This window comes from Scyliorhinus torazame, chromosome 8 (genome assembly GCF_047496885.1).
Source record: "Scyliorhinus torazame isolate Kashiwa2021f chromosome 8, sScyTor2.1, whole genome shotgun sequence".
Taxonomy (NCBI): domain Eukaryota; kingdom Metazoa; phylum Chordata; class Chondrichthyes; order Carcharhiniformes; family Scyliorhinidae; genus Scyliorhinus; species Scyliorhinus torazame.
The window spans coordinates 21,387,838-21,413,256 of NC_092714.1; the positions used below are offsets into that span (position 1 = coordinate 21,387,838).

Below are 25,419 nucleotides of genomic sequence, written 5' to 3' on the forward strand. Positions count from 1 at the left end.
TCTCTCAGGGGCAGTGACCAATCCTCCTCCTCTCAGGGGCAGTGACCCCCCTCCTCCTCTCAGGGGCAGTGACCCCCCCCCTCCTCCTCTCAGGGGCAGTGACCCCCCCCCTCCTCCTCTCAGGGGCAGTGACCCCCCCCCCTCCTCCTCTCAGGGGCAGTGACCCCCCCCCCCCCTCCTCCCAGGGGCAGTGACCCCCCCCTCCTCCTCTCAGGGGCAGTGACCCCCCCCCCTCCTCCTCTCAGGGGCAGTGACCCCCCCCCCCCCCTCCTCTCAGGGGCAGTGACCCCCCCCCCCTCCTCCTCTCAGGGGCAGTGACCCCCCCCCCCCTCCTCCTCTCAGGGGCAGTGACCCCCCCCCCTCCTCCTCTCAGGGGCAGTGACCCCCCCCTCCTCCTCTCAGGGGCAGTGACCCCCCCCCCTCCTCCTCTCAGGGGCAGTGACCCCCCCCTCCTCCTCTCAGGGGCAGTGACCCCCCCTCCTCCTCTCAGGGGCAGTGACCCCCCCCTCCTCCTCTCAGGGGCAGTGACCCCCCCCCCTCCTCTCAGGGGCAGTGACCCCCCCCTCCTCCTCTCAGGGGCAGTGACCCCCCCCCTCCTCCTCTCAGGGGCAGTGACCCCCCCCTCCTCCTCTCAGGGGCAGTGACCCCCCCCCCTCCTCCTCTCAGGGGCAGTGACCCCCCCCCCTCCTCCTCTCAGGGGCAGTGACCCCCCCCCCCTCCTCCTCTCAGGGGCAGTGACCCCCCCCCCCTCCTCCTCTCAGGGGCAGTGACCCCCCCCCTCCTCCTCTCAGGGGCAGTGACCCCCCTCCTCCTCTCAGTGGCAGTGACCCCCCCCCATCTCCTCTCAGGGACAGTGAACCCCGTACCCCCTGTTCTCAGGGACAGTGAACCCCGTAACCCCTGTTCTCAGGGGCAGTGAACCCCGTAACCCCTGTTCTCAGGGACAGTGAACCCCGTAACCCCTGTTCTCAGGGACAGTGAACCCCGTAACCCCTGTTCTCAGGGACAGTGAACCCCGTAACCCCTGTTCTCAGGGGCAGTGAACCCCGTAACCCCTGTTCTCAGGGACAGTGAACCCCGTAACCCCTGTTCTCAGGGACAGTGAACCCCGTACCCCCTGTTCTCAGGGGCAGTGAACCCCGTACCCCCGCAGAGACCGTTAGACCCGCTCGAGCTCCTCCAGGTTTGAAAGCGCGTCCGTTGGTGAAGTCGATGCTCGAGCACTTTTTTTTTTACCTCCAGCGCCCGACAGAGCGAAGAAAGGACGATTGCCGCCGCCAACAGCATCCTTAGCCGACACGGTAAGTGCGGGATCATTGCCACTTTGATTTTCTGTTTATGACTCCCGACTGTAATTCCAGGACGCTAAGTCTGTCTCGCTGTCTTTTTTTTTTAACTCACACCTGTCCTCTTAGCACCAGATTCGCTTGATGGCTAGCGCGGAGTGTGCGCAAGCTTCGCCGTTCGTGCGGCACCTGCGCCGCCCCCTCCCATTCCGTCCTCCCAAGCCGGTCCCGCCCAGTCCATCCCACTCCAGACCGCCTCGGCACCGCCATCTAGCGAGAAACCCGCCCGGCGTGCCGTCCAGCCTTGCTGGTGGAGTGCTTCTCCCCAGCCAAGAGGAGCGGTAAGTTGTATCGCCTGCAGCGCCACCCAGCCAGGAGGAGCAATAACTGGGATTGCCTGCAGTGCCACTCAGGGCCAGGACGAGAACTGGGATTGTCTGCAGCGCCACCCAGGGCCAGGGCGAGAACTGGGATCCCCTGCAGCGCTACCCAGCCAGGAGGAGCAGAAACTTGCATCGTCTGCAGCGCCACCCAGCCAGGAGGAGCGGTAACTTGCTGCGCCGCCCAGCCAGGAGGTGCAATAACTGGGGAGTGCCTGCAGCACCCACCAGCCAGGAGGAGATGGAACTGGGGTCACCTGTAGCGCCACCCAGCCAGGAGGAGATGTAACTGGGAGTATGAGCTCCGTGGTTGAAGGGAGGTCCAACAGCAGGTTTGTTAATTCCTTGAAATAAAAGCTGGCCTTGGAAGTAACTGGCATCTCAGGCAAACATGCCTACCACTCTATCGTCTGCCCACACGTTGGCAAAGCTGACCACAGGTCAGCACGGTAGCATTTTGGATAGCACAATTGCTTCACAGCTCCAGGGTCCCAGGCTTGGGTCACTGTCTGTGCGGTGTCTGCACATCCTCCCCGTGTGTGCGTGGGTTTCCTCCGGGTGCTCAGGTTTCCTCCCACAGTCCAAAGATGTGCAGGTTAGGTGGATTGGCCATGATAAATTGCCTTTAGTGTCCAAAATTGTCTTAGTGTTGGGTGGGGTTACTGGGTTATGGGGATAGGGTGGGGTGCTCTTTCCAAGAGCCTGTGCAGACTCGATGGGCCGAATGGCCTCCTTCTGCACTGTAAATTCTATGACTATGACAAGGCTGTGCTCCTGTTCCTAGCTTTTAAGCAAAAACTGAAGCGGGAGAATCCATCAAAGAAATTTGTGCAATGCTGGTCTGAGGAATCGGATGATCTCTGACGAGACTGCTTAGAATCAGTGGACTGGTGACTATTTAAAAACTCTGCAACCAGCCTAAACGAGTATGCCACTACAGAGGCTGACTTCATTAGTAAGTGTGTAGAAGACTGTGTGCCAAAGAAGCAAATCCGCGTGTTTCCCAACCGGAAACCCAGGATGAACAGGGATATTTACTGCTTGCTGAAGTCTGGGTCTGAGGCGTTCAAGTCAGACGACCCTGACCTATACAAGAAAGCCAGATATGAACTAAGGAGATCCATCAAAGGTGCCAAAAGACAATACTGGACCAAGCTCGAGTCCCAGGCTAGCCACACGGACCCCCGTCTACTATTGCAAGGTCTGCAAGACATAATGGGCTACAAGATGAAAGCATGTAAAATCGCCAGCTACAACTCATCCCTCTCAGCGCATTCTATGCATACTTTGAGCAAGAGGTCAGCGAGAGCACACCCTCCACCCCAGAAGCCTCGAATGAACTTGTATCTGAGATCACCATTGCAGACATAAGAACAGCCTTCTTGACAGCCTTCTTCCAAATTATTATTATTACATTTGATCTGAGCCAAAAGACCGAGAAGCGATCACAGCAGCCTTCTTGAAGGTCAACCCAAGGAAAGCCACTGGCCCAGATGGGGCACCCAGGTCATGTGCGGATCAGCTGGTGGAGGTATTTACAGACATCTTCAACCTCTCTTTATAACAATCTGTGGTCCCTGAAACGAAAGAGAAAATGCTGGAAAATCTCAGCAAATCTGGCAGCATCTGTAGGGAGAGATAAAAGCTAACGTTTCGAGTCCGATGACTCTTTGTCAAAGCTAACAGACAGAGAAAGTGGGAAATATTTATACTGTGGAGTGAGAATGAAAGATGAGTCAAAACCACAGAAACCCTGGGAAACCGGGTGCTAATGGCCACAGAAACCAAGGGGAAAGAGTGCTAATGGCAGTCCCCAGAGAACAAACGATGTGAAAGGCCAAACAGCAGGGAAACTAACATCAGAGGATGAACTGTAGATGTGGGAGGAGGGGAAGCAGGAAGCAAAGAGGAGGAAGATGAAGGAAAGGTGGATAAGATTGGGGGGGGGGGAAATTAAATATATATTAAGAAAGAAAGAAATGGTAAAAGACAGATAAAATGAAATGAAAACAAATGGGTCGAGGTGGGGTAGAGCTGATCATCTGAAGTTGTTGAATTTGATGTTCAGGCCGGAAGGCTGAAGCGTGCCTAACCGGAAGATGAGATGTTGTTCATCCAGTTTGCATTGCGCTTCACTGGAACATTGCAGCAGGCCAAGAACAGACATATCGGCATGGGAGCAGGGTCTTTTGTTAAAATGGCAAGCAACAGGAAGGTCAGGGTCCTAAATGCGCACAGACCGGAGATGCTCAGCAAAGCGATCACCCAGTCTGCGTTTGGTCTCTCCGATATAGAGGAGACCACATTGGGTGCAGCGAATGCAGTAGACCAAATTGGAAGAGATGCAAGTGAAACGCTGCTTAACCTGGAATGAGTGTTTTGGGCCTGGGATGTTAAGCATGGAAGAGGTAAAGGGGCAGGTGTTACACCTTCTGCGATTGCATTGGAAGGTGCCATGGGTGATGGGAGAGGTACTATGTATGGTGGGGGAGTGGACTAGATTGTCTCGGAGGGAACGGTCTCTGCGGAATGCTGACTGAGGGAGTGAAGGGAAGATGTGTTTGGTGATGGCATCACGCTGGAGTTGGCGAAAATGGCAGAGGAATGTTCCAGTGAAGTGCAACATTCCAGCTGCAATGTTCCAGTGAAGCGCAACGCAAACTGGAGAAACAACATCTCATCTTCCGGTTAGGCACGCTACAGCCTTCCGGCCTGAACATCGAATTCAACAACTTCAGATGATCAGCTCTACCCCACCTCGACCCATTTGTTTCCATTTCATTTTATCTGTCTTACCATTTCTTTCTTTCTTAATATATATTTAATTCCCCCCCCCCCCTCCAATCTTATCCACCTTTCCTTCCTCTTTTTCCTCTTTGCTTCCCCTCCCCCACATTTACAGTTTACCCCCTGATGTTTGTTTCCCTGCTGTTTGACCGTTCACATATTTTGTCCTCTCTGGGGACTGCCATTAGCACTCTTTCCCCTTGGATTCTGTGGCCTTTAGCACCCGGGTTTCCCAGGGTTCCTGTGGCTATGACTCATCTTTCATTCTCACTCCACAGTATAAATATTTCCCACTTTCTCTGTCTGTTAGCTTTGACAAAGAATCATCGGACTCGTAACGTTAGCTCTTTCCTCTCCCCACAGATGCTGCCAGACATGCTGAGATTTTCCAGCATTTTCTCTTTCGTTTCAGATTCCAGCATCCACAGTAATTTGCTTTTAATCTGTGGTCCCTACCTGCTTCAAGAAGACGATCATCATCCCTGTACCAAAGAAAAGCCAAGCAGCGTGCCTTAATGACTATCGTCCAGTGGTTCTGACATCCATCATTATGAAGTGCAGCGAAAGGTTAGTCATGGCACAAATCGACTCCAGCCTCCCGAATTGTCTTGATCCACTACAGTTTGCCTACCGCTGCATCAGGTCTACAACAGATGCCATCTCCCTGGCCCTGCACTGAATCTTGGATCACTTGTAGCCCTATTCCTTTTCTAGCCTTGTGAAATGAAATGAAAATGAAAATCGCTTATTGTCACAAGTAGGCTTCAATGAAGTTACTGTAAAAAGTCCCTAGTCGCCACATTCCGGCGCTTGTTCGGGGAGGCTGGTACGGGAATTGAACCGTGCTGCTGGCCTGCCTTGGTCTGCTTTCAAAGCCAGTGATTTAGCCCAGTGTGCTAAACCAGTTTGTCCCTCCTTCCCTCTGTCTCCCCTCCCTGGTCTCTCCCTCTCTGCGCCCCCCCCCCCCTCCCGGTCTCTCCCCTTTCCCCCCTCTCCCTTGTACCCCTCCTTTGTCCCTCTTTCCCCTGTTCCTGTCCCAGTTTGCTCTCCCGTCTCTGTTGAGTGTTCCCCCCCACCTCCAGCCTGGCGCCTTCCCCCCTGTTGGGGGCGCGCTGCGGCCCTGCTTTGTTGCATGCCCCCGGCGCTAGCTTTCCTGCTAGTACGGTGGCTTCCTCTCGGGAGTTACTGTCTCACTTGTCCCCTGCCCGGCCTCTACGGTTTTCTGCCCGCACTTCCCCTATCCTACCCTGCACTCCTCTTGCTTGCTCTCCCTTCTCCACTACTCTCGTTCCCTCGTGCTGGGGTCTGTTCTGTTCTGTTCTGTTTGCAGGTTCTGTTTTTCCTGGCCCAGCGTAGGATTGTTTCCCTATCTTGGTACCGGTTCAGTTTAGCTATAACTGCTCTCGGGTGTTCCCCTGCTTTGGGCTTCAGACGCAGTGACCGGTGTGCTCTGTCCATTTCTGGTGGGCTGGGAAAGGTTTTCTTCCCCAGTAAGTTGCCCAGCATCTCGGCCACGTATGCCGTGGGGTTTCTACCCTCGATCCCCTCTGGTAAGTCCACTATCCTGACATTTTGCCTCCGCGAGCGGTTTTCCTGGTCGTCCACTCTGCCCTTCAGGCTCCCCTGTGTTGTGCCCAGTCTCGCCACCTCCCCCCTCCAGGGCTGTGATCCGGTCGCTCACGTCAGTCGCTGGCTTCTCCAGCTCCTTCATGGTCGCCTCTTGGGCTTCCAGTTTCTTCCCTTGGGCGTCCAATTTCTCCTCTGTTCTGCCCAGGGCCTGCTGCACCTCCGCCAGTGCCATGGCCATTGCTGCCTGCACCTCGACCTCTAAGTCTGCCCCAGCCTCTGCCTTGTTTACCTGCTGATGTTCCCTCAGCATCGGCAAAGGCTGCCTTCCAGTTCCAGCTCCCCACTGGCCCCGGGGGAGACTGCACCTGTCTGCCCAGCTCTTTTTGATGCGGCGATGCTTCCGTTCTACCGCTTTGCTCACTGATTGGCTCATCTGAACTGGCTCGCCCATTGCTCATCTGCTTTGGCTCCCTACTGGCATTGCCCCCCCCCCCCCCCCACCCCACCCCTCTTATTTATTAATTAATTTATTTATTTTCTCCCCCCCCTTCCCTTTTTCTTCTCTCCTCCCTTCTCTCCTTTACCAGTTTATTTTTCCTCTTTTATAAAATTCTTCTCAGGTGAACTTGTTTTTTTTTAAGTTTTAAAAGTTTTCTTTTCAGAGTTTTGTGTTCGCAAAAGTAATTTTTTCCTTCCTTTTTCCTCACTCACCCAGCTCGAGAGAGAGGGAGAGTGGTTTCTGGTCCGGAGTCCCTCTTTGTTCCTGCCTCGTGGTGTCTGCCGGGGGGGGTGGGGGTCGGTCGGTCCCGCTGCTCGGTCTGGGCCGCCGCTCGTCGCACCCTGCACTCTCCTGCTGGGGGGAGGGGGGGGTGTCGGTCGCTCCTCTGTTCATTCCTCCCTGCAGGTTTGGCCCCCGCTTCAGTTCTGGCCACCGCTTGTCCTGCCCTGTGCTCTGCTGCCGTGCGGGGGGGGGGGGGGGGGGGGGGGGGGGGCGCCGGATCGCTCCTCCACAAGGGCCCAGTTCCCCTGCTCCCGATTTCGCGGGAAATTAAAAAAAACGTTTTAAAAATTGTTTTTAAATCCGGATGCCCCCTGAAAAAGCCCCGACTTTGTGGTACTGCGGGTGCCTTTTTGCTGCGACCGCTCCGCTCTCTGAAGAGGAAAACATTTAAAAAAAAAAAAAATCGCCGGCACTATAATTATGAAAGCCCACCAACGACTGTACTTTCTCAGAAGACGAAGAAAATTTGGCATGTCAGCTACGACTCTCACCAACCTTTTTTCCTGACACAGTACGTAGATAGGCCAACGAGAGGCGAGGCCATATTGGATTTGGTACTGGGTAATGAACCAGTAAAGGTGTTAGAGCACTTTGGTGATAGTGACCCCAATTCGATTACGTTTACTTTAGTGATGGAAAGGGATAGGTATATACCGCAGGGCAAGAGTTATAGCTGGGGGAAACGCAATTATGATGCGATGAGGCAAGACTTAGGATGCATCGGATGGAGAGGAAAACTGCAGGGGATGGGCACAATGGAAATGTGGAGCTTGTTCAAGGAACAGCTACTGCGTGTCCTTGATAAGTATGTACCTGTCTGGCAGTCTAAAGCAGTCGAAACACTTGTCAAGAGGAAGAAGGAGGCTTATGTAAAGATGAGACATGAAGGTTCAGTTAGGGCGCTCGAGAGTTACAAGTTAGCTAGGAAGGACCTAAAGAGAGAGCTAGGAAGAGCCAGGAGGGGACATGAGAAGTCTTTGGCAGGTAGGATCAAGGATAACCCTAAAGCTTTCTATAGATATGTCAGGAATAAAAGAATGACTAGGGTAAGAGTAGGGCCAGTCAAGGACAGTAGTGGGAAGTTGTGCGTGGAGTCCGAGGAGAAAGGTGAGGTGCGAAATGAATATTTTTCGTCAGTATTCACACAGGAAAAAGACAATGTTGTCGAGGAGAATACTGAGATTAGATGAGAAGGGCTTGAGGTTCATAAAGAGGAGGTGTTAGCAATTCTGGAAAGTGTGAAAATAGATAAGTCCCCTGGGCTGGATGGGATTTATCCTAGGACTCTCTGGGAAGCTAGGGAGGAGATTGCTGAGCCTTTGGCTTTGATCTTTAAGTCATCTTTGCCTACAGGAATAGTGTCAGAAGACTGGAGGATAGCAAATGGTGTCTCCTTGTTCAAGAAGGGGAGTAGAGACAACCCCGGTAACTATAGACCAGTGAGCCTTACCTCTGTTGTGGGCAAAGTCTTGGAAAGGTTTATAAGAGATAGGATGTATAATCATCTGGAAAGGAATAATTTGATTAGAGATAGTCAACACGGTTTTGTGAAGGGTGCTTCACAAACCTTTATTGAGTTTTTTGAGAAGGTGACCAAACAGGTGGATGAGGGTAAAGCAGTTGATGTGGTGTATATGGATTTCAGTAAAGCGTTTGATAAGGTTCCCCACGGTAGGCTACTGCAGAAAATACGGAGGCATGGGATTCAGGGTGATTTAGCATATTTGGATCAGAAATTGGCTAGCTGGACGAAGACAAAGGGTGGTGGTTGATGGGAAATGTTCAGACTGGAGTCCAGTTACTAGTGGTGTACCACAAGGATCTGCTTTGGGGGCACTGCTGTTTGTTATTTTTATAAATGACCTGGAGGAGGGCGTAGAAGGATGGGTGGCTAAATCTGCAGATGACACGAAAGTTGGTGGAGTTGTGGACAGTGCGGAAAGATGTTACAAGTTACAGAGGGACATAGATAAGCTGCAGAGCTGGGCTGAGAGGTGGCAAATGGAGTTTAATGCAGAAAAGTGTGAGGTGATTCATTTTGGAAGGAATAACAGGAAGACTGGGCTAATGGTAAGATTCTTGGTAGTGTGGATGAGCAGAGAGATCTCGGTGTCCATGTACATAGATCCCTGAAAGTTGCCACCCAGGTTGAGAGGGTTGTTAAGAAGGCGTACGGTGTGTTAGCTTTCATTGGTAGAGGGATTGAGTTTCGGAGCCATGAGGTCATGTTGCAGCTGTACAAAACTCTGGTGCGGCTGCATTTGGAGTATTGCGTGCAATTCTGGTCGCCGCATTATAGGAAGGATGTGGAAGCATTAGAAAGGGTGCAGAGGAGATTTACCAGAATGTTGCCTGGTATGGAGGGAAGATCTTATGAGGGAAGGCTGAGGGACTTGAGGCTGTTTTCGTCAGAGAGAAGAAGGTTAAGAGGTGACTTAATTGAGGCATACAAGATGATCAGAGGATTAAATAGGGTGGACAGTGAGAGCCTTTTTCCTCGGATGGTGATGTCTAGCATGAGGGGACATAGCTTTAAATTGAGGGGAGTTAGATATAGGACAGATGTCAGAGGTAGGTTCTTTACTCAGAGAGTGGTAAGGGCGTGGAATGCCCTGCCTGCAACAGTAGTGGACTCGCCAATACTATGGGCATTCAGATAGTCATTGGATAGACATATGGACGATAAGGGAATAGTGTAGATGGGCTTTAGAGTGGTTTCACAGGTCATAGATTATCATAGAATTTACAGTGCAGAAGGAGGCCATTCAGCCCATCGAGTCTGCACCGGTTCTTGGAAAGATCACCTTACCCAAGGTCAACACCTCCATCCCATCCCCATAACCCAGTAACCCCACCCAACACTAAGGGCAATTTTGGACACTAAGGGCAATTTAGCATGGCCAATCCACCTAACCTGCACATCTTTGGACTGTGGGAGGAAACCGGAGCATCCGGAGGAAACCCAAGCACACACGGGGAGGATGTGCAGACCCCGCACAGACAGTGACCCAAGCAGGAATCGAACCTGGGACCCTGGAGCTGTGAAGCAATTGTGCTATCCACAATTGTGCTGCCCCAAGGTCGGCGCAACATCGAGGGCCGAAGGGCCTGTACTGCGCTGTAATGTTCTATGTTCTAACCTTTACAGCATTCTTTCTTGGTTGTATCACAGCTTGGTACGGATCCTGCTCTGCTCAAGACTGCAGGAAACTACAAAAGGTCGTGAATGTAGCCCAATCCATCACGCAAACCAGCCTCCCATCTATTGACTCTGTCTACAATTCCCGCTGCCTTGTACAGGCAGCCAGCATAATATGCACCCCGGACATCGTCTCTTCCACCTTCTTCCATCAGGAAAAAGATACAAAAGTTTGAGGTCATGTACTAACCGACTCAAGAACAGCTTCTATCCTACTGCCATCAAACTTTTCAGTGGACCTACCTCGTATTAAGTTGATCTTTTCTCTACACCCTAGCTATGACTGTAACATTACATTCTGCAGTCTCTCCTTCCTTCCCTATTTACGGTATGCGTTGTCTGTACAGCATGCAAGAAACAATACTTTTCACTGTATGCTAATACATGTGAGAATAATAAATCAACTGAAAGGATGGTCCTGGCTGAGAGTTGGACTGTTGCTTAGTTGCTGTATTTCCTAGCTGTGAGCAGGAAATAAATTACTTTTGACCCTCCTTTTCGGGACTCCTCATTGATTACAATTTGGCGACGAGATTAAAACGGAACTACAGATGGCGCTGCAGGGCACTCAGACCATGACAACTTTCTTCTCAATGCAAAGGAGCATGGTTTGGGCTGTTTCAAAAATGCCGCCTTTCAGTAGACTCGCAAGTTTGACCTGAGTGTGGAAGAGTGGGCTCAGTACACGGAACGTTTGCACTATTTTGTCAGGATGAACGCTATTACTGCCTGAAGGCGTTTGGCCATGTGGAGTGGCTGTACTTATTTGAAGGTTGGGTTTGGGCAGTGGTTTGTCGACTGGGTGAGATTGCTGTATAGGGCTCTTAAGGCGAGTGAGCGGACTAATAGTGTCAATTCGGCGTATTTTGGGTTGCATCGGGGGATGAGGCTGGGGTTTCTGGTCTCCCCTTTGCTCTAGCGATTGAACTGTTGGTACATGGCTTCAAGGGGATGGCAGGACATTGAGAGGGGGCTGGTGGAAAGGGATAGGCGGACAGGGGGGGCGGATGCTGCAGAATGCGGAATTATGGATAACTATGGGACTGAAGTGGGGGATGGAGGAGAGGTCGGTGTGGGGACAGATGGAGGAGACTTTGTGTAAAGGGACCAGTCCGAGGGCGCTATTGTTGGCACATCTTCTGTTCTCACCTGGCAGGTACTTCATGAGCCCGGTGGTGATATCAGTATTTGAGGCTGTGGAATCAATGTTGGCAGCCCTAGGATGGAAGGCATGTCCCTGTGGGCACTGATTTGTGGCAACAACAGGTTTGTGCTGGTGGTGCTGGATGCAAGGTTTCAGGGGTTGGCGCGGTTGGGGATAGAGTATTTTTGGGAACAGTTTGTTGGGGGTAGGTTTGCGGAATTGGAGGAACTTGAGGTCTACTTGCTACCAAAGGGGAATGGGTTCAGGTACATGCAGGTGAGGGACAAGCTTATGTCTGAAGATGAGGTTGGCGAGGGCAAGGTGTCAGATGTATATGGGGAGCTGATTGAGAGGGAGGGTGCTCCGGTAGAGGGGATTCGGCGTAAGTGGGAGGTAAGGTGGGAGAGGCGAAGCAAGCCGAGGTGTGGAGTGAGGCGCTGCAAAAGATAAAACTGTTTTTGTCGTGTGCAAGACTGAGTCTCATGCAGCTTGAGGTGGTGCATAGGGCTCATATGATGGGGTGTAGGATGAAGCATTTTTTTCCAGGGGAGGAGGATAGGTATGGGCTGTGTGCATGGAGGCTGGTGAACCATGTCCATATGTTTTGGGCATTTACGAAGTTTGAGGGGTTGATAGATTATTGATTTATTCACAGTTTTAAGTGCTAATTGAATGCATAGCTAAAGAGTGAAATTATTAAAAGTGACTTGAGGGTGAGAATACAGTAATATAGTCATTGTTTCAGATAATAAATTAACTATTGAACTCTAGTGTCTTGCCTGTGGAAATTTAGACATTTCAGTGAATGTTTCGTATAATGAATCAACCATTGTATTTCAGAGTATTCATCAATAAGAATATATATAGGTATAGCAAGGTCTATGGCCAGCGGTGGCGTGAGAAACCTATTTTCATTCAACTGTGAACAAAGACGCTGAGCTAACTTTGATGGACACCAGTCAATCTTAAGTAATAGCCAATGTTTGATTAATAAATCATCCTCTAAATAACAATAAGAAGTCTTACAACACCAGGTTAAAGTCCAACAGGTTTGTTTCAAATCACTAGCTTTCGGAGCACTGTTCCTTCCTCAGGTGAATGAAGTGGTAGGTTCCAGAAACATATATATAGACAAAGTCAAAGATGCAAGACGATACTTTGAATGCGAGCATTTGTAGGTAATTAAGTCTTTACAGATCCAGAGAGAGGGGTAATCCCAGGTTAAAGAGGTGTGAATTGTCTCAAACCAGTGCAGTTGGTAGGATTTTGCAAGGCCAGATGGTGGGGGGTGAATGTAATGCGACATGAATCATGTGTGCGGAACTTGGCTATAAGTTTCTGCTCAGCGATTCTGCGTTGTCCCGCGTCCTGAAGGCTGCCTTGGAGAACGCTTGCCTGAAGAACAGAGGCTGAATGCCCTTGACTGCTGAAGTGTACCCTGACTGGAAGGGAACATTCCTGCCTGGCGATTGTCGCGCGATGTCCGTTCATCCATTGTCGGAGCGTCTGCATGGCCTCGTCAATATACCACGCGTCGGGACATCCTTTCTGCAGCGTATGAGGTAGACATCGTTGGCAGAGTCACACGAGTATGTACCGCATACCTGGTGGGTGGTGTTCTCACGTGTAATGGTAGTACCCATGTCGATGATCTGGCACGTCTTGCAGAGATTGCCATGGCAGGGTTGTGTGGTGTCGTGGTTGCTGTTCTGAAGGCTGGGTAGTTTGCTGCAAACAATGGTTTGTTTGAGCTTGTGCGGTTGTTTGAAGGCAAGTAGTGGGGTTGTGGGGATGACTTTGGCAAGATGTTCGTCTTCATCGATGACGTGTTGAAGGCTGCGAAGAAGATGTCGAGGTTTTTCGCTCCGGGGAGGTACTGGACAACGAAGGGTACTCTGTCGGTTGTGTCCCGTGTTTGTCTTCTGAGGGGTGTAGGGTGACGCGTTTTTTTCCAGGTGAGGGGGATAGGTATGAGCTGTGTGCAAGGAGTCTGGTGAACCATGTCCATATGTTTTGGGCATTTACGAATAATTTTTGCTGTGGCGCGTTGGAACTGTCGATCGATGTGGGGTGATGGGTAGGTCAGAAGGCTTAGGTGGGGCCTTTGCCACCTTGGCTTTGAGCGAGGTGATCCACTCTCCCTGGTTCCTGGCTGCCTTTTCCAGGTCCCGCACCGTTACCTCCTGGGCCCCAGTCTCCACTCCGATCTGTCCATTGCCTCCTTTATGGGGGCCAACGCGGCTTCTACTGCTAACCTCATCGCCACCATGAGGTCTTCTTTCACTGTTTCTCTGTGCTTCTGGAGTTCTGTTGTGATGAACTCCATCAGCCTCTCCATTATCGATTGAGCCGGCTGATGCGACCAGCATTTCACTCGAAGACACATGGAGAAGTAAACCGTGGTTTTAATCAGCTTAGAACTGTGCCTGTCTGCGACCGGTACAATACTGAAGGCGGCCCCGCAGGTCAGCTGCTCTTATACTTCCTCTAAAGGGGCGGAGCCCGTACATGCCCCAACATATTCCCCTGTGGGTGAAGCCACACAATGGCCCATAGATGGAGCCAACAGGGTTAATAACATAACATAATACAGTGCACTCACCACATTCACCCCCCGTTTAAAAAATGAAGTCCGGCGGGGGTGACGGGCTCATAGATTCAGTCGGTCCGGTGCCCGGATCATACGTTGCGACCACCGAAGGTGTTGCAGCCACTTTGGGTGGCTGTGGAAATGCGGGCACAGGCGTGGACTCCGGGAGCGGCCCTTCCAGAGCTTCCTTCCTGTGGACAGGTGTTGCGGGCGGGTACCATATAGGGGTTGGGGTGCTGAACATGGGAGGTTGGATGGGACATAGTGTGGGGGATACAGTAGTGGTAGTGGCGTTGGAGACTGCGGGCGCCAGGTCCCGGAGGGAGACGGTATCTTGCCGACCATCGGGGTGTTCGACGTACGCATAGTGTGGGTTGGAGTGCAGGAGCTGGACCCTCTCTACCAGGGGGTCGGTCTTATGGCATCGAACATGTTTTTGGAGGAGGACTGGACCCGGTGTCATCAGCCAGGGCGGAAGCGAGGCCCCTGAGGTACCTCCTCTCGGGAAAACAAGCAAGCGGTCATGAGGAGTCTGGTTTGTGGCCGTGCAAATGACGGACCTAATATCAGGGAGAATCTCCTGCCAGTGAAAAACTGGGAGATTCCTTGACCGTAGGGTCAGTAGGACAGTCTTCCAGACCGTCACGTTCTCCCTCTCCACCTGCCCGATTCCCCTGGGGTTAAAACTGGTAGTCCTGCTCGAGGCGATGCCCTTACTGAGCAGGTACTGACGCAGTTCGTTGCTCATGAACGACGAGCCCCTGTCGCTGTGGATATAACTGGGGAAACCAAACAGGGTGAAGACACTATGCAGGGCTTTAATGACAGTAGGGTTGGTCATATCGGGGCAGGGGATGGCAAACGGGAAGCGGGAGAACTCATCTATGATGTTAAGGAAGTGCGTGTTGCGGTTATAGGAGGGGCCCTTTGAAATCGATACTGAGGTGCTCAAAGGGCCGGGATGCCTTTACCAGGTGGGCCTTATCCGGTCGATAGAAGTGCGGTTTACACTCCGCGCAGATTTGGCAGTCTCTGGTTATAGCTCTGACCTCCTCGATGGAGTAGGGCAGGTTGCGGGCCTTGATGTAATGGGCGAGCCGGGTGACTCCCAAGTGGCAAAGGTCATCGTGGATAGCCCTTGGTCGGTCATCTTGCGCGCTGGCGCATGTGCCACGGGACAGGGCATCTGGGGGCTCGTTGAGCTTCCCAGGACGATATACTATATCGTAGTTATCGGTGGAGCGTTCGATCCTCGATAAGATCAAGAATCTTATCATTCTTGATCTTGCCCCGCTGCGTATTGTCAAACATGAAGGCAACCGATCGTTGGTCGGTGACGAGGGTAAACTTCCTACCAACGAGGTAGTGCCTCCAGTGCCGCACGGCTTCCACGATGGCTTGGGCTTCTTTTTCGACCGAGAAGTGTTGAATTTCAGAGGTGGTGAGGGTGCGTGTAAAGAACGCTACCGGTCTGCCTGCTTGGTTGAGGGTGGCAGCGAGAGCGACCTCTGAGGCGTCGCTCTCCACCTGGAAGGGGACGGACTCGTCCACCACGCGCATCGCGGCTTTGGCGATGTCCGCCTTGATGCAGTTGAAGGCCTGGCGGGCCTCGCCTGCCAGTGGAAAGAGGGTGTCCTTAAATAGTGGGCAGGCTTTGTCCGTATACTGGGGGACCCACTGGGCGTAATAGGAGAAAAATCCAAGACACCTTTTCAGGGCCTTGGGACAATGAGGGAGAGGGAGTTGTAGGAGGGGGCGCATACGGTCAGGGTCGGGCCCTAGGACCCCGTTTTCCATGACGTAACCGAGGATGGCTAGCTTGGTTGTGCGGAAACGCATTTCTCCTTGTTGTAGGTGAGGTTGAGTTTTTGGACGGTTTGGAGAAATCGGTGGAGGTTGGCGTCGTGGTCCTGCTGATCATGGCCGCAGATGGTGACATTGTCCAAGTACGGAAACGTGGCCCGCAGCCCGTACGATTCACCATTCGGTCCATCGCTCGTTGGAACAGCGAAACCCCGTTCGTGACGCCAAAGGGGACCCGGAGGAAATGGAAACGGCGGCCGTCTGCCTCAAACACCGTGTAGTGACGGTCCTCCGGGCGGATTGGGAGCTGGTAGTATCTTCAGATCCACCGTGGAGAACACGCGGTAGTGCGCAATCTGGTTTACCATGTCTGCAATCCGGGGAAGGGGGTACGCGTCGAGTTGCGTAAACCGGTTAATGGTCTGGCTGTAATCAACCACCATCCGGAACTTTTCCACGGTCTTGATGACCACCACCTGAGCTCTCCAGGGGCTATTGCTGGCCTCTATGACCCCCTCCCGCAAGAGACGCTGGACCTTGGACCTAATGAACGTCCTGTCCTGCATGCTATACCGCCTGCTTCTGGTGGCGACTGGCTTGCAATCGGCGGTGAGGTTTGCGAAGGGGGGGGAGCAATTTTTCGGGTCACGAGGCTGCATATAGTGAGCGGGGGCAGGGGCCCCCCGAACATAAGAGTTAGGCTCCTGAGGTTGCACTGGAAGTCTAGTCCCAAAGGGAGAGGAGCGCACAGGTCTGGGAGCACATATATTTGAAAATTAGCGTACTCAGCGCCCTGTATCGCTAGGGTTGCAGTAGTGCACCCTTGGATTTGCACCGAGTGCGACCCAGAAGCGAGGGAGATGGTTTGTTGCATCGGGAATATTGGGAGCGAGCAGCGTCTTACCATGTCCGGGTGAATGAAGCTCTCTGTGCTCCCGGAGTCGAAAAGGCAAGGTGTCTCGTACCCGTTAACCCGGACGGCCATCATGGAGCTCCGGAGGTGCTTAGGTCGCGACTGGTCCAGGGTGACCGCGCTGAGTTGTGGGTAGCCGGCGGCGTGATCGGAGGTGCTGGGGCAGCCCCGCAATGGCTGTCCGTGTAGGTCGTACGCATCGCGCGGCGTAGCAGATGGCGGCCAAGATGGCGGCCCCCGTTGGTCGAGCGTGGCGGGCGGTAAGTAAGATGGCGGCCAAGATGGCGGCCCCCATAGATCGCACGTGGCCGGCCGCGTGGGGGAGGATGGCCAAGATGACGGCCCCCATGAGTCGCACGTATTGTGCAGAGGCGGAGTTGGCAGACACGCTGCCACCTTGCGGGGTCTGCGGGCCTGTGAGTCTGTGGATTGGGTCTGTGAGTTTGAGTTCTTAGACCTGGCCAGGCAGACCTTGGCGAAGTGTCCTTTTCGCCTGCAGCTGCTGCAGTTCGCGTTGCGGGCTGGGCAGTGCTGTCGGGGGTGTTGGGACTGGCCGCAAAAATAGCAGGGTAGCCCCCCATGATGGGCGGGCGGTCGCGCGGCACAGGCCTGGGGTAGTCTCTGGTCGGGGGCCCACGAGGGGGTCGCGTGGTCGGCCGGGAACGCAGTAAGGCTCTGAAAAGCGACCACCAGAGAGGTAGCCAGTTTTACCGTGTCATCCAGGTCCTGGGCCCCTTTTCCGAGCAGGCGCTGTCTCACATATTTTGAAGAAAACTGGAAGAGATTCCAGCAGAGCTTTGGCCTGTACCTCACAGCAATGGGCAGTGATAAAAAGACCTACAGGTACAGTCTTCCATCTTTCTTAAGTGATGAGAAATGATTTGAAAGAAATAATGGGAAAATTCGAACTTGCTGCAGCTCTAAGAAAAAAAAATCACATGGGAAAGTTACAAATGTTTTACGTACACGCAAGACAGTAGGTAACTGAGTTGAAAAACATGAGCTACACCATGTGAATGTCGAGAATTTGATGAATTCTATCATCCAAGATCGAATTATTTGCAGGATCACAAATGTTTCTCTGAGAGAATGACTCTTGAGAGAAGTGGATCTCTTCTGATGATGGGCAACAGTAATTGAAACATTTAAATGCAGTCGATGTGGAACAAAACATTTACCACAGTTGTCCAGTTGTGTAACTGTGATAAATTAAATCACTTTGCTAAGATGTGTAAATTGAAGAAAGAAACATGATTGCAGATGATAACACAGAATCTGAACTTTTTTACTGGTGACAGTAACAGCAAATTTGAAAGAAGACAAATGGATGGTTGGTTTAAAAATTGCCAACCTGCTGGTGAATTTCAAGCTTGACACTGGTGCTCAAGTAAATATCATTCCCATGAGCCTGTATTGCAATATAAGCAACAGAAAACCATTACCTAAAACAAAAGTGAAGCTGTCTACATACACATGTGAAAAAACTGCTAGAGAACAATGGATATTTAAAGTGAGTGACAAAAAACAGTTTTACTTCCATTTGCAGTGGTAAAAGCGATGCAACACCTGTTCTTGGAATCAAAGTTGTAAAAATCAGAAGTGAATCAAGAGGATATTAACTTACACCTGATGACATTGTGAGTGAGTACAAAGATGTTTTCAAGGGGATTGGTTGCCTAAAGGCAGAGCACACCATCAAGATTGACAAAACTGTGACACCCAAAATACACCAGTCCAGGAAAGTACCAGTAATGCTGAGAGATCGAGCTAAAGCAGAGTTGGACAGAATGAAGAAACTTCATATCATGAAGAAAATTGAAGATTCGACAAAAGTGGATTAATCCAACTGAAATTATTGAAAAATCAAATGGGAATCTGCGAATCTGTCTGGATACCAGATATCTAAACCAGGCAGTAGAAAGCGAGCATTATCAATTGCTCACAGTAGAAGAGATCACGTGTAAGCTAACTGATGCTCAATACTATTTATTTGTGGATGTGAGTTCAGGCTTCTGGTAGGTCAAACTGGGTGAACACTGCTCCTATCCTGTATGTTCAACCCACCGTTTGAACAAAACAGGATTTTACACTTACCTTTTGGTATTAATTCAGCCCCTAAGGTGTTGCACAGAACAGCGAAGCAGTTGTTGGAGAGGTTCAAGGGCGTGGAAACCTATTTCGACAATGTACTGGTCTGGGTAGCCACAGGGGAAGAACACGACCACAGATTGAGACAGGTGCTGCCAAACGCTAGAGAAAGGAACTTAAAGCTGAAGAAGGTAAAGTGCAAGATAAGGCTTCATGAAATCAAGTACTTGGGACATGTACGAACAACTGACGGACTGATGTTGAATGAGAGTAAAATTGAAGCAGTTGTGAACATGCCACTCTTAGAATGCTGAACGGTACGGTAGCACAGTGGTTAGCACTGTTGCTTCACAGTGCCAGGGACCCGGGTTCAATTCCCAGCTTGGATCACTGTCTGTGCGGAGTCTTCATGTTCTCCTAGTGTCTGTGTGGGATTCCTCTGGGTGTTTCGATTTCCTCCCACAAGTCCCGAAAGATGGGCTTGTTCGGTGAATTGGACATTCTGAATTCTCCCTCAGGGCCGGAATGTGGCGACTGTCATGATATTCAAACACACACATCATGATGGACACACTAACAGGCAAATCAGAGTACACAACACCACAACCAATCACAGACAAGAACACCAACCACATAAAAAGCACGAGCACGACACCTGGAGGTCAGTAGGTCTGGGGAGAAGGAAGCATGAAAGAGCTGTTGAAACACCACAAGCAGGGAGCCCCCCACGTGCAGAGTGCAAAGACCAAGTTGTAAATAGTGAGTTTAAATAAACAAGCGTTGTACCATATGCAACTGTGTTGGCTCTTCTGTGTGTTAGAACACCCAACACCACATGGTACAGGAGTGGATCGATACCTGCCTACCAACCTGCCATTCTGGACATGGACCACACCGGCAAACCGCAGCCGATGCAAGTCACGGGGAACCTAGGCACCAACTGGAAGCTCTACAGGCAGCGATTTGACCTGTACATCCGTGCCACCGAAAAACAGAATGTCTCGGATGATTCGAAGATTGCAATGCTCCTCTTCTACGCAGGCCCCCACCCAAATGATGTCTTTAATTCACTGGTGTTCGAGGAAGGCGAAAACCAGGCCAAATATGACACGGTCATCCTCAAAATGGACCAGCACTTTCAAACTGAAGTAAACGAAACTTTCGAAAGATACATCTTTCAGCAACGCCTGCAAGGTAAGGAGGAGCTTTTTCAACCCTTTTTGACGCACCTCCGGATTCTGGCGCAGTCCTGCGGTTACGGCACCACCACAGAGTCCATGATCAGGGACCAGATTGTTTTTGGCGTTGCCTCCAGTGGCCTACGCCAGCAGCTTCTTAAAATAAAGAGCCTCACCTTAGCGTCTGCTGTGGAAGCCTGTGTCCTCCATGAGAATGCTGCCTGCCGTTTTGCCCGATTTCAGGCGTCCGAGTTGGCACGGAGGGGGTCCCCAGCCGTCGAATCGGCAAGCCAGGCCGCCCACGACGTTGAACGCATCCAGGCCGTCGATTTCTTCCCGCCCCACGGCCCGGACGACAGCGGCCGCTTCCCGCGCTTTTCGCGGTCTCCCGCGCAGGTGCGCGCCAAGAATAACGGCCACAACGAGGGACGCACTGCGCAGGCGCGCCCACCGCAAGATCGCACTGCGCATGCGCAGTGGCGCAACGAACGCCGTGACGTCATGACGTGCAGCAAGTGTGGAGGTCTACACTTAAAAGGGCAATGTCCTGCAAAATACCAACAGTGCAACAGATGTGCCATGATAGGCCACTACGCAGCCCGCTGTCGTGCGGCTCAACCCATGGATCCGGCGCATCCTCGACAACCTCGCACACGAGTCAGGACCGTCCAGCCCACGCATCAAGACTTCCAGTTAAGTGATGCAGATGACCAGGATGACTTCAGAGTTGCCGTCATTGATGTCAACAAGGTCAATGCCATCAATCCAGACGATGAGTGGTGTGCCACCCTGACGGTCAACCGATCGCGCGTCGCCTTCCGTCTGGACACCGGCGCATCCGCCAACCTGATTGCTTACTCTGCAGTCCAGGCCATGAAGGTCAAACCACTCATCACACCATCCCGGCTTAAGATGGTTGACTATAACGGGAACGTTATCCCGTCCGTAGGATCTTGCCAGCTACAGGTGACTCACAAGAGGTACACGGCCACACTCCCCTTCGAAGTTGTGGGCTCATCAAAGGACTCGTTACTGGGCGCACAAGCGTGTAAGGTCCTTCACCTGGTACAGCGCATCATGTCTCTCTCTCCAGATGAGATATCCGACTTCCCGGATGCTGAGTTCCACGCGAATCTCCATTCCCTCCTCGCTCACAACCAGGAGGTTTTTGAAGGCATGGGGACATTGCCACACACGTACAAGATTCGACTCAGACCGGACGCCATCCCTGTCGTTCACGCACCTCGCAGGGTTCCTGCGCCTCTCAAAGACCGCCTCAAGGCACAACTGCAGATTCTTCAGGACCAAGGGGTCCTATCCAAGGTCACGGAGCCCACGCCATGGGTCAGCTCCATGGTCTGTGTAAAGAAGCCCTCTGGCGAGCTCCGTATATGTATAGATCCAAAAGATCTGAACAACAACATCATGCGGGAACACTATCCCATCCCGAAACGAGAAGACCTCACCAGCGAGATGGCGCGAGCCAACATATTCACTAAATTGGATGCGTCCAAAGGATTCTGGCAGATCCAACTGGACCCGGCCAGCCGAAGACTATGCACATTCAACACCCCTTTTGGCAGATTCTGCTACAACCGGATGCCATTCGGCATCATTTCGGCATCTGAAGTATTCCACCGCATTATGGAGCAGATGATGGAAGGCATCGAAGGGGTACGTGTATATGTGGACGATATCATCATTTGGTCCACCACTCCGCAGGAACACATGCATCGTCTTCGACGTGTCTTCACCCGCATACGGCAAAATGGCCTGCGTCTCAACCGTGCGAAGTGTGCTTTCGGCCAGACGGAGCTGAAATTCCTCGGGGACCACATCTCAAGGTCCGGGGTCCGTCCCGATGCAGACAAGGTTAGCGCCATCACAGCCATGCCACGACCGGCTGACAAGAAGGCTGTCTTAAGATTCCTGGGCATGGTCAACTTCCTTGGGAAGTTCATTCCCAACCTGGCTTCTCATACAACAAACATGCGCCATCTCGTAAAAAAATCGACGGAATTCAACTGGCACCAGTCGCATCAGCAGGAATGGGAGGAGCTCAAGCACAAACTGGTCACGGCACCAGTGCTGGCCTTCTTTGACGCGACTCGCCCTACAAAGATCTCAACAGACGCCAGCCAATCTGGTATTGGAGCGGTACTCCTGCAAAAAGACAGCACGTCATCATGGGCCCCGGTTGCGTATGCCTCACGAGCCATGACCCCTACCGAACAGCGCTACGCGCAAATCGAAAAAGAATGCCTGGGCTTGTTAACTGGACTGGACAAGTTCCACGACTATGTGTATGGCCTGCCACGATTCACGGTCGAAACTGACCACCGCCCCCTGGTCAACATCATTAACAAAGACCTGAACGACATGACTCCTCGCCTCCAGCGCATCTTACTCAAACTCAGGAGGTACGATTTTGAACTGATCTACACTCCGGGGAAGGAACTCATAGTGGCGGACACTCTTTCCCGAGCAGTGAGCACACCACCAGATGCGGAGGGGTTCGTGCGTCAAATTGAGGCACACGTGACTCTGACAGCAGCAAATATGCCAGCTGATGATCCTTGTCTGGCCCACATACGCGCAGAGACGGCGACTGACCCTCTGCTGCAGCGAGTGATGCGCCACATGACGGAAGGGTGGCTAAAAGGGCAGTGCCCCCAGTTTTACAATGTGCGAGATGATCTCACCAATATAGACGGGGTCCTTATGAAATCGCATAGGATCGTCATTCCACACAGTGTGCGCCAGATGATTCTTCGTCAACTACACGAAGGCCACTTGGGTGTCGAAAAATGCAGACGAAGGGCCCGGGCGGCGGTATATTGGCCGGGTATTAATGAAGACATAGCCAACATGGTGCTCAACTGCACAACCTGTCAGAGGTTTCAGCCGGCGCAACCTCCGGAAACACTTCTACCACACGAGATGGTGACGTCCCCCTGGGCGAAGGTGGGTGTTGACCTATTTCACGCGCTCGGCAGAGATTACATTGTTATTATAGACTACTTCTCAAACTACCCGGAAGTCATGCCTCTCCATGATCTGACGTCGTCCGCAGTCATTGGGGCCTGCAAGGAAACGTTTGCTCGCCATGGCATTCCAAGGACTGTCATGTCAGACAATGGACCTTGTTTTGCCAGCCGTGAATGGTCGTCCTTTGCCGCAGCATATGGTTTCACTCATGTGACATCCAGCCCTCTGCATCCACAATCGAACGGGAAGGCTGAAAAGGGTGTCCACATCGCAAAGCGGCTCCTGTGCAAGGCGGCTGATGCCGGATCGGACTTTAACCTTGCCTTGCTGGCCTATCGATCGGCCCCGTTATCCACGGGCCTCTCGCCAGCGCAGCTACTAATGGGTCGCTCCCTCAGGACGACGGTACCTTCCGTCCTGGCACCGACAACAGACCATGAGGCGGTTCTTCGGGACATGCAACTGCAGCGTGATCGCCAGAAAGGTCGGTACGACACACGAGCGACGGACCTGCCCCCCCTGTCCTCCGGAGACAAAGTACGCGTCCATCAACCGTATGGTGGCTGGTCAGCACCGGCCGAAGTCCTCCGACAAGTGGCTCCCCGCTCGTTCCTGGTTCGCATGCCGGATGGTTCCGTGCGTCGCCGCAATCGGCGCGCCCTTCGCCGACTTCCACGTTCACAGCCACACAACACGCCAGATCCTCAACAGGCTTCCGAGGATGACTTTGTGGAGCTGCCGCACATCACGCCCTTTCCATCGCCACCCATGGCCATGCCTGCACAGCAGCCGGTGGTTCTTGATCCACCCTTAAGGCGGTCAACCCGAATTCGTCGCAAACCCATTAGAATGGACTTATAATACAGTTCATATGTTTAATAAGTTGGACAATTTTACATGATAACCTGTTGTTGTTTATCGTTCCAGATGTCGTCTGACTGGACAACTGTTCAAAATTTTTTTTTCTTCTTCTCTCGTTCGCATTTCTGTTATGTTATGGTACAACTGGATTCATGTGACGCACTCGACATCGCCCCATGTACATAGTTCCGTCATAGACACATGCTGCACACGACACACACACACTCTTAGATGCACTCACGTCACGATCATATTTATTACCACGTAGGCACATATCTTTGTAAAAAGGGGGGATGTCATGATATTCAAACACACACATCATGATGGACACACTAACAGGCAAATCAGAGTACACAACACCACAACCAATCACAGACAAGAACACCAACCACATAAAAAGCACGAGCACGACACCTGGAGGTCAGTAGGTCTGGGGAGAAGGAAGCATGAAAGAGCTGTTGAAACACCACAAGCAGGGAGCCCCCCACGTGCAGAGTGCAAAGACCAAGTTGTAAATAGTGAGTTTAAATAAACAAGCGTTGTACCATATGCAACTGTGTTGGCTCTTCTGTGTGTTAGAACACCCAACACCACAGCGACGAGGGGATTTTCGCAGTAACTTCATTGCAGTGTTAAATAAGCCTACTTGTGACACTAATAAAGATTATTATTATTATTACCTTTTCTGGATCAGAAAGAGGTCCCCACAGGTCCTTTATTTGCACTATCTCCCTCGAGGCTGCCTGCCATCTTAATTGGTGCACCAGTAATTGGTCTTCTCCCTATATCATAGAATGCCCCTGGTACACGATGTAATTAACCAATCATTTTCTCTGTATATACCAATTCGAGCTTTTTCCTCTCCTTCAACAACTCCTCCTTTGGATTAGCCAAATATTGGCAGTGCACCAGCAGAATAGCCTCTACCAACCTCTGTTTCTTCATCTTTCCCGCTGTCTCTCTGCCTTGTTCGAGATCAGCTCCCCCCTAATCAATGCTTTTAGCACCTCCCAGAATGTGGAAGGTGAGATCTCCTCGATCTTATTAAACTCCACGTCCGTTCCTCTAGTCGTGGCTATCCCAAGGCACACTTTCCCAAGGCAGCGGGAAATGTAGACTGATTCAAAGTACTCATTTAGTACCATGCCCATTTCCTCTGGCTCCACACATAGATTCCTTCCTCTGTCCTTGAGTGGGCCTACCCTTTTCCTGGCGGTACCTCTTGCTCTTTATGTACGTATAAAATGCCTTGGGATTCTCCTTAATCCTGTTTGTCAAGGACTTCTCATGACCCCTTTTAGCCATCCTGACTCCTTGTGCTGTGACTCCAGGCCAAGTGTGGCTGGAATTGACCGGGCACTAGCCCAGAGGATCATAATAAGTAATTCTGCAGTTGACTACAGAAGATCCACCACCACCTTCTCAGGATAATGAGGAATAGACAATGAATGCAGCCGTATTCATTTCACCCATGTTCCAAGAACAAATGTAAAATATAGCTTGAATGTGGTTCAAAATATTAATCTCTTTTTGTTGGCAATCGTAAATGGAATCTACTTTTTGTTAAGTCTGATCAAGTTCACATGGATTTAAATTCCCACCATAAAACCATCCAGTTATCACCAATCAATATTAAATTAGGAGATTCATTAAGGGAAGCCAGAAGGATGGTTGTCACAGGAAATGAAAGTATAATAGTCACAAAGCATGGACACTTATATGTTGATAAAGATGCATTCTTTTGCTCTGCCTCTGAATATCTTAAAACAACACTAGGAGCAAAGAACAAAGCAAATATTCATTTCCCCAACTGAGTCGTCCATTTTAATGCAATTAAGAAATTACCAAAGCT

The 25,419-nt window shown here is 51.5% G+C and overlaps 1 protein-coding gene across 3 annotated transcripts in view; it reads right to left on the reverse strand.

Annotated features, from left to right (window-relative positions):
• LOC140427671 (amyloid-beta precursor protein-like) overlaps window positions 1-1,477 on the reverse strand; it is a 321,513-nt gene extending 320,036 nt beyond the window's left edge. For all 3 annotated transcript variants that reach the window (XM_072513150.1, XM_072513148.1, XM_072513147.1), the window contains exon 1: window positions 1,237-1,477. In XM_072513150.1, the coding sequence (XP_072369251.1) occupies window positions 1,237-1,317 (81 nt within the window). In that variant the 5' untranslated portion in view covers window positions 1,318-1,477. The remainder of the gene's footprint in view (window positions 1-1,236) is intronic.
• Between the last annotated feature and the right edge of the window lie 23,942 nt (window positions 1,478-25,419).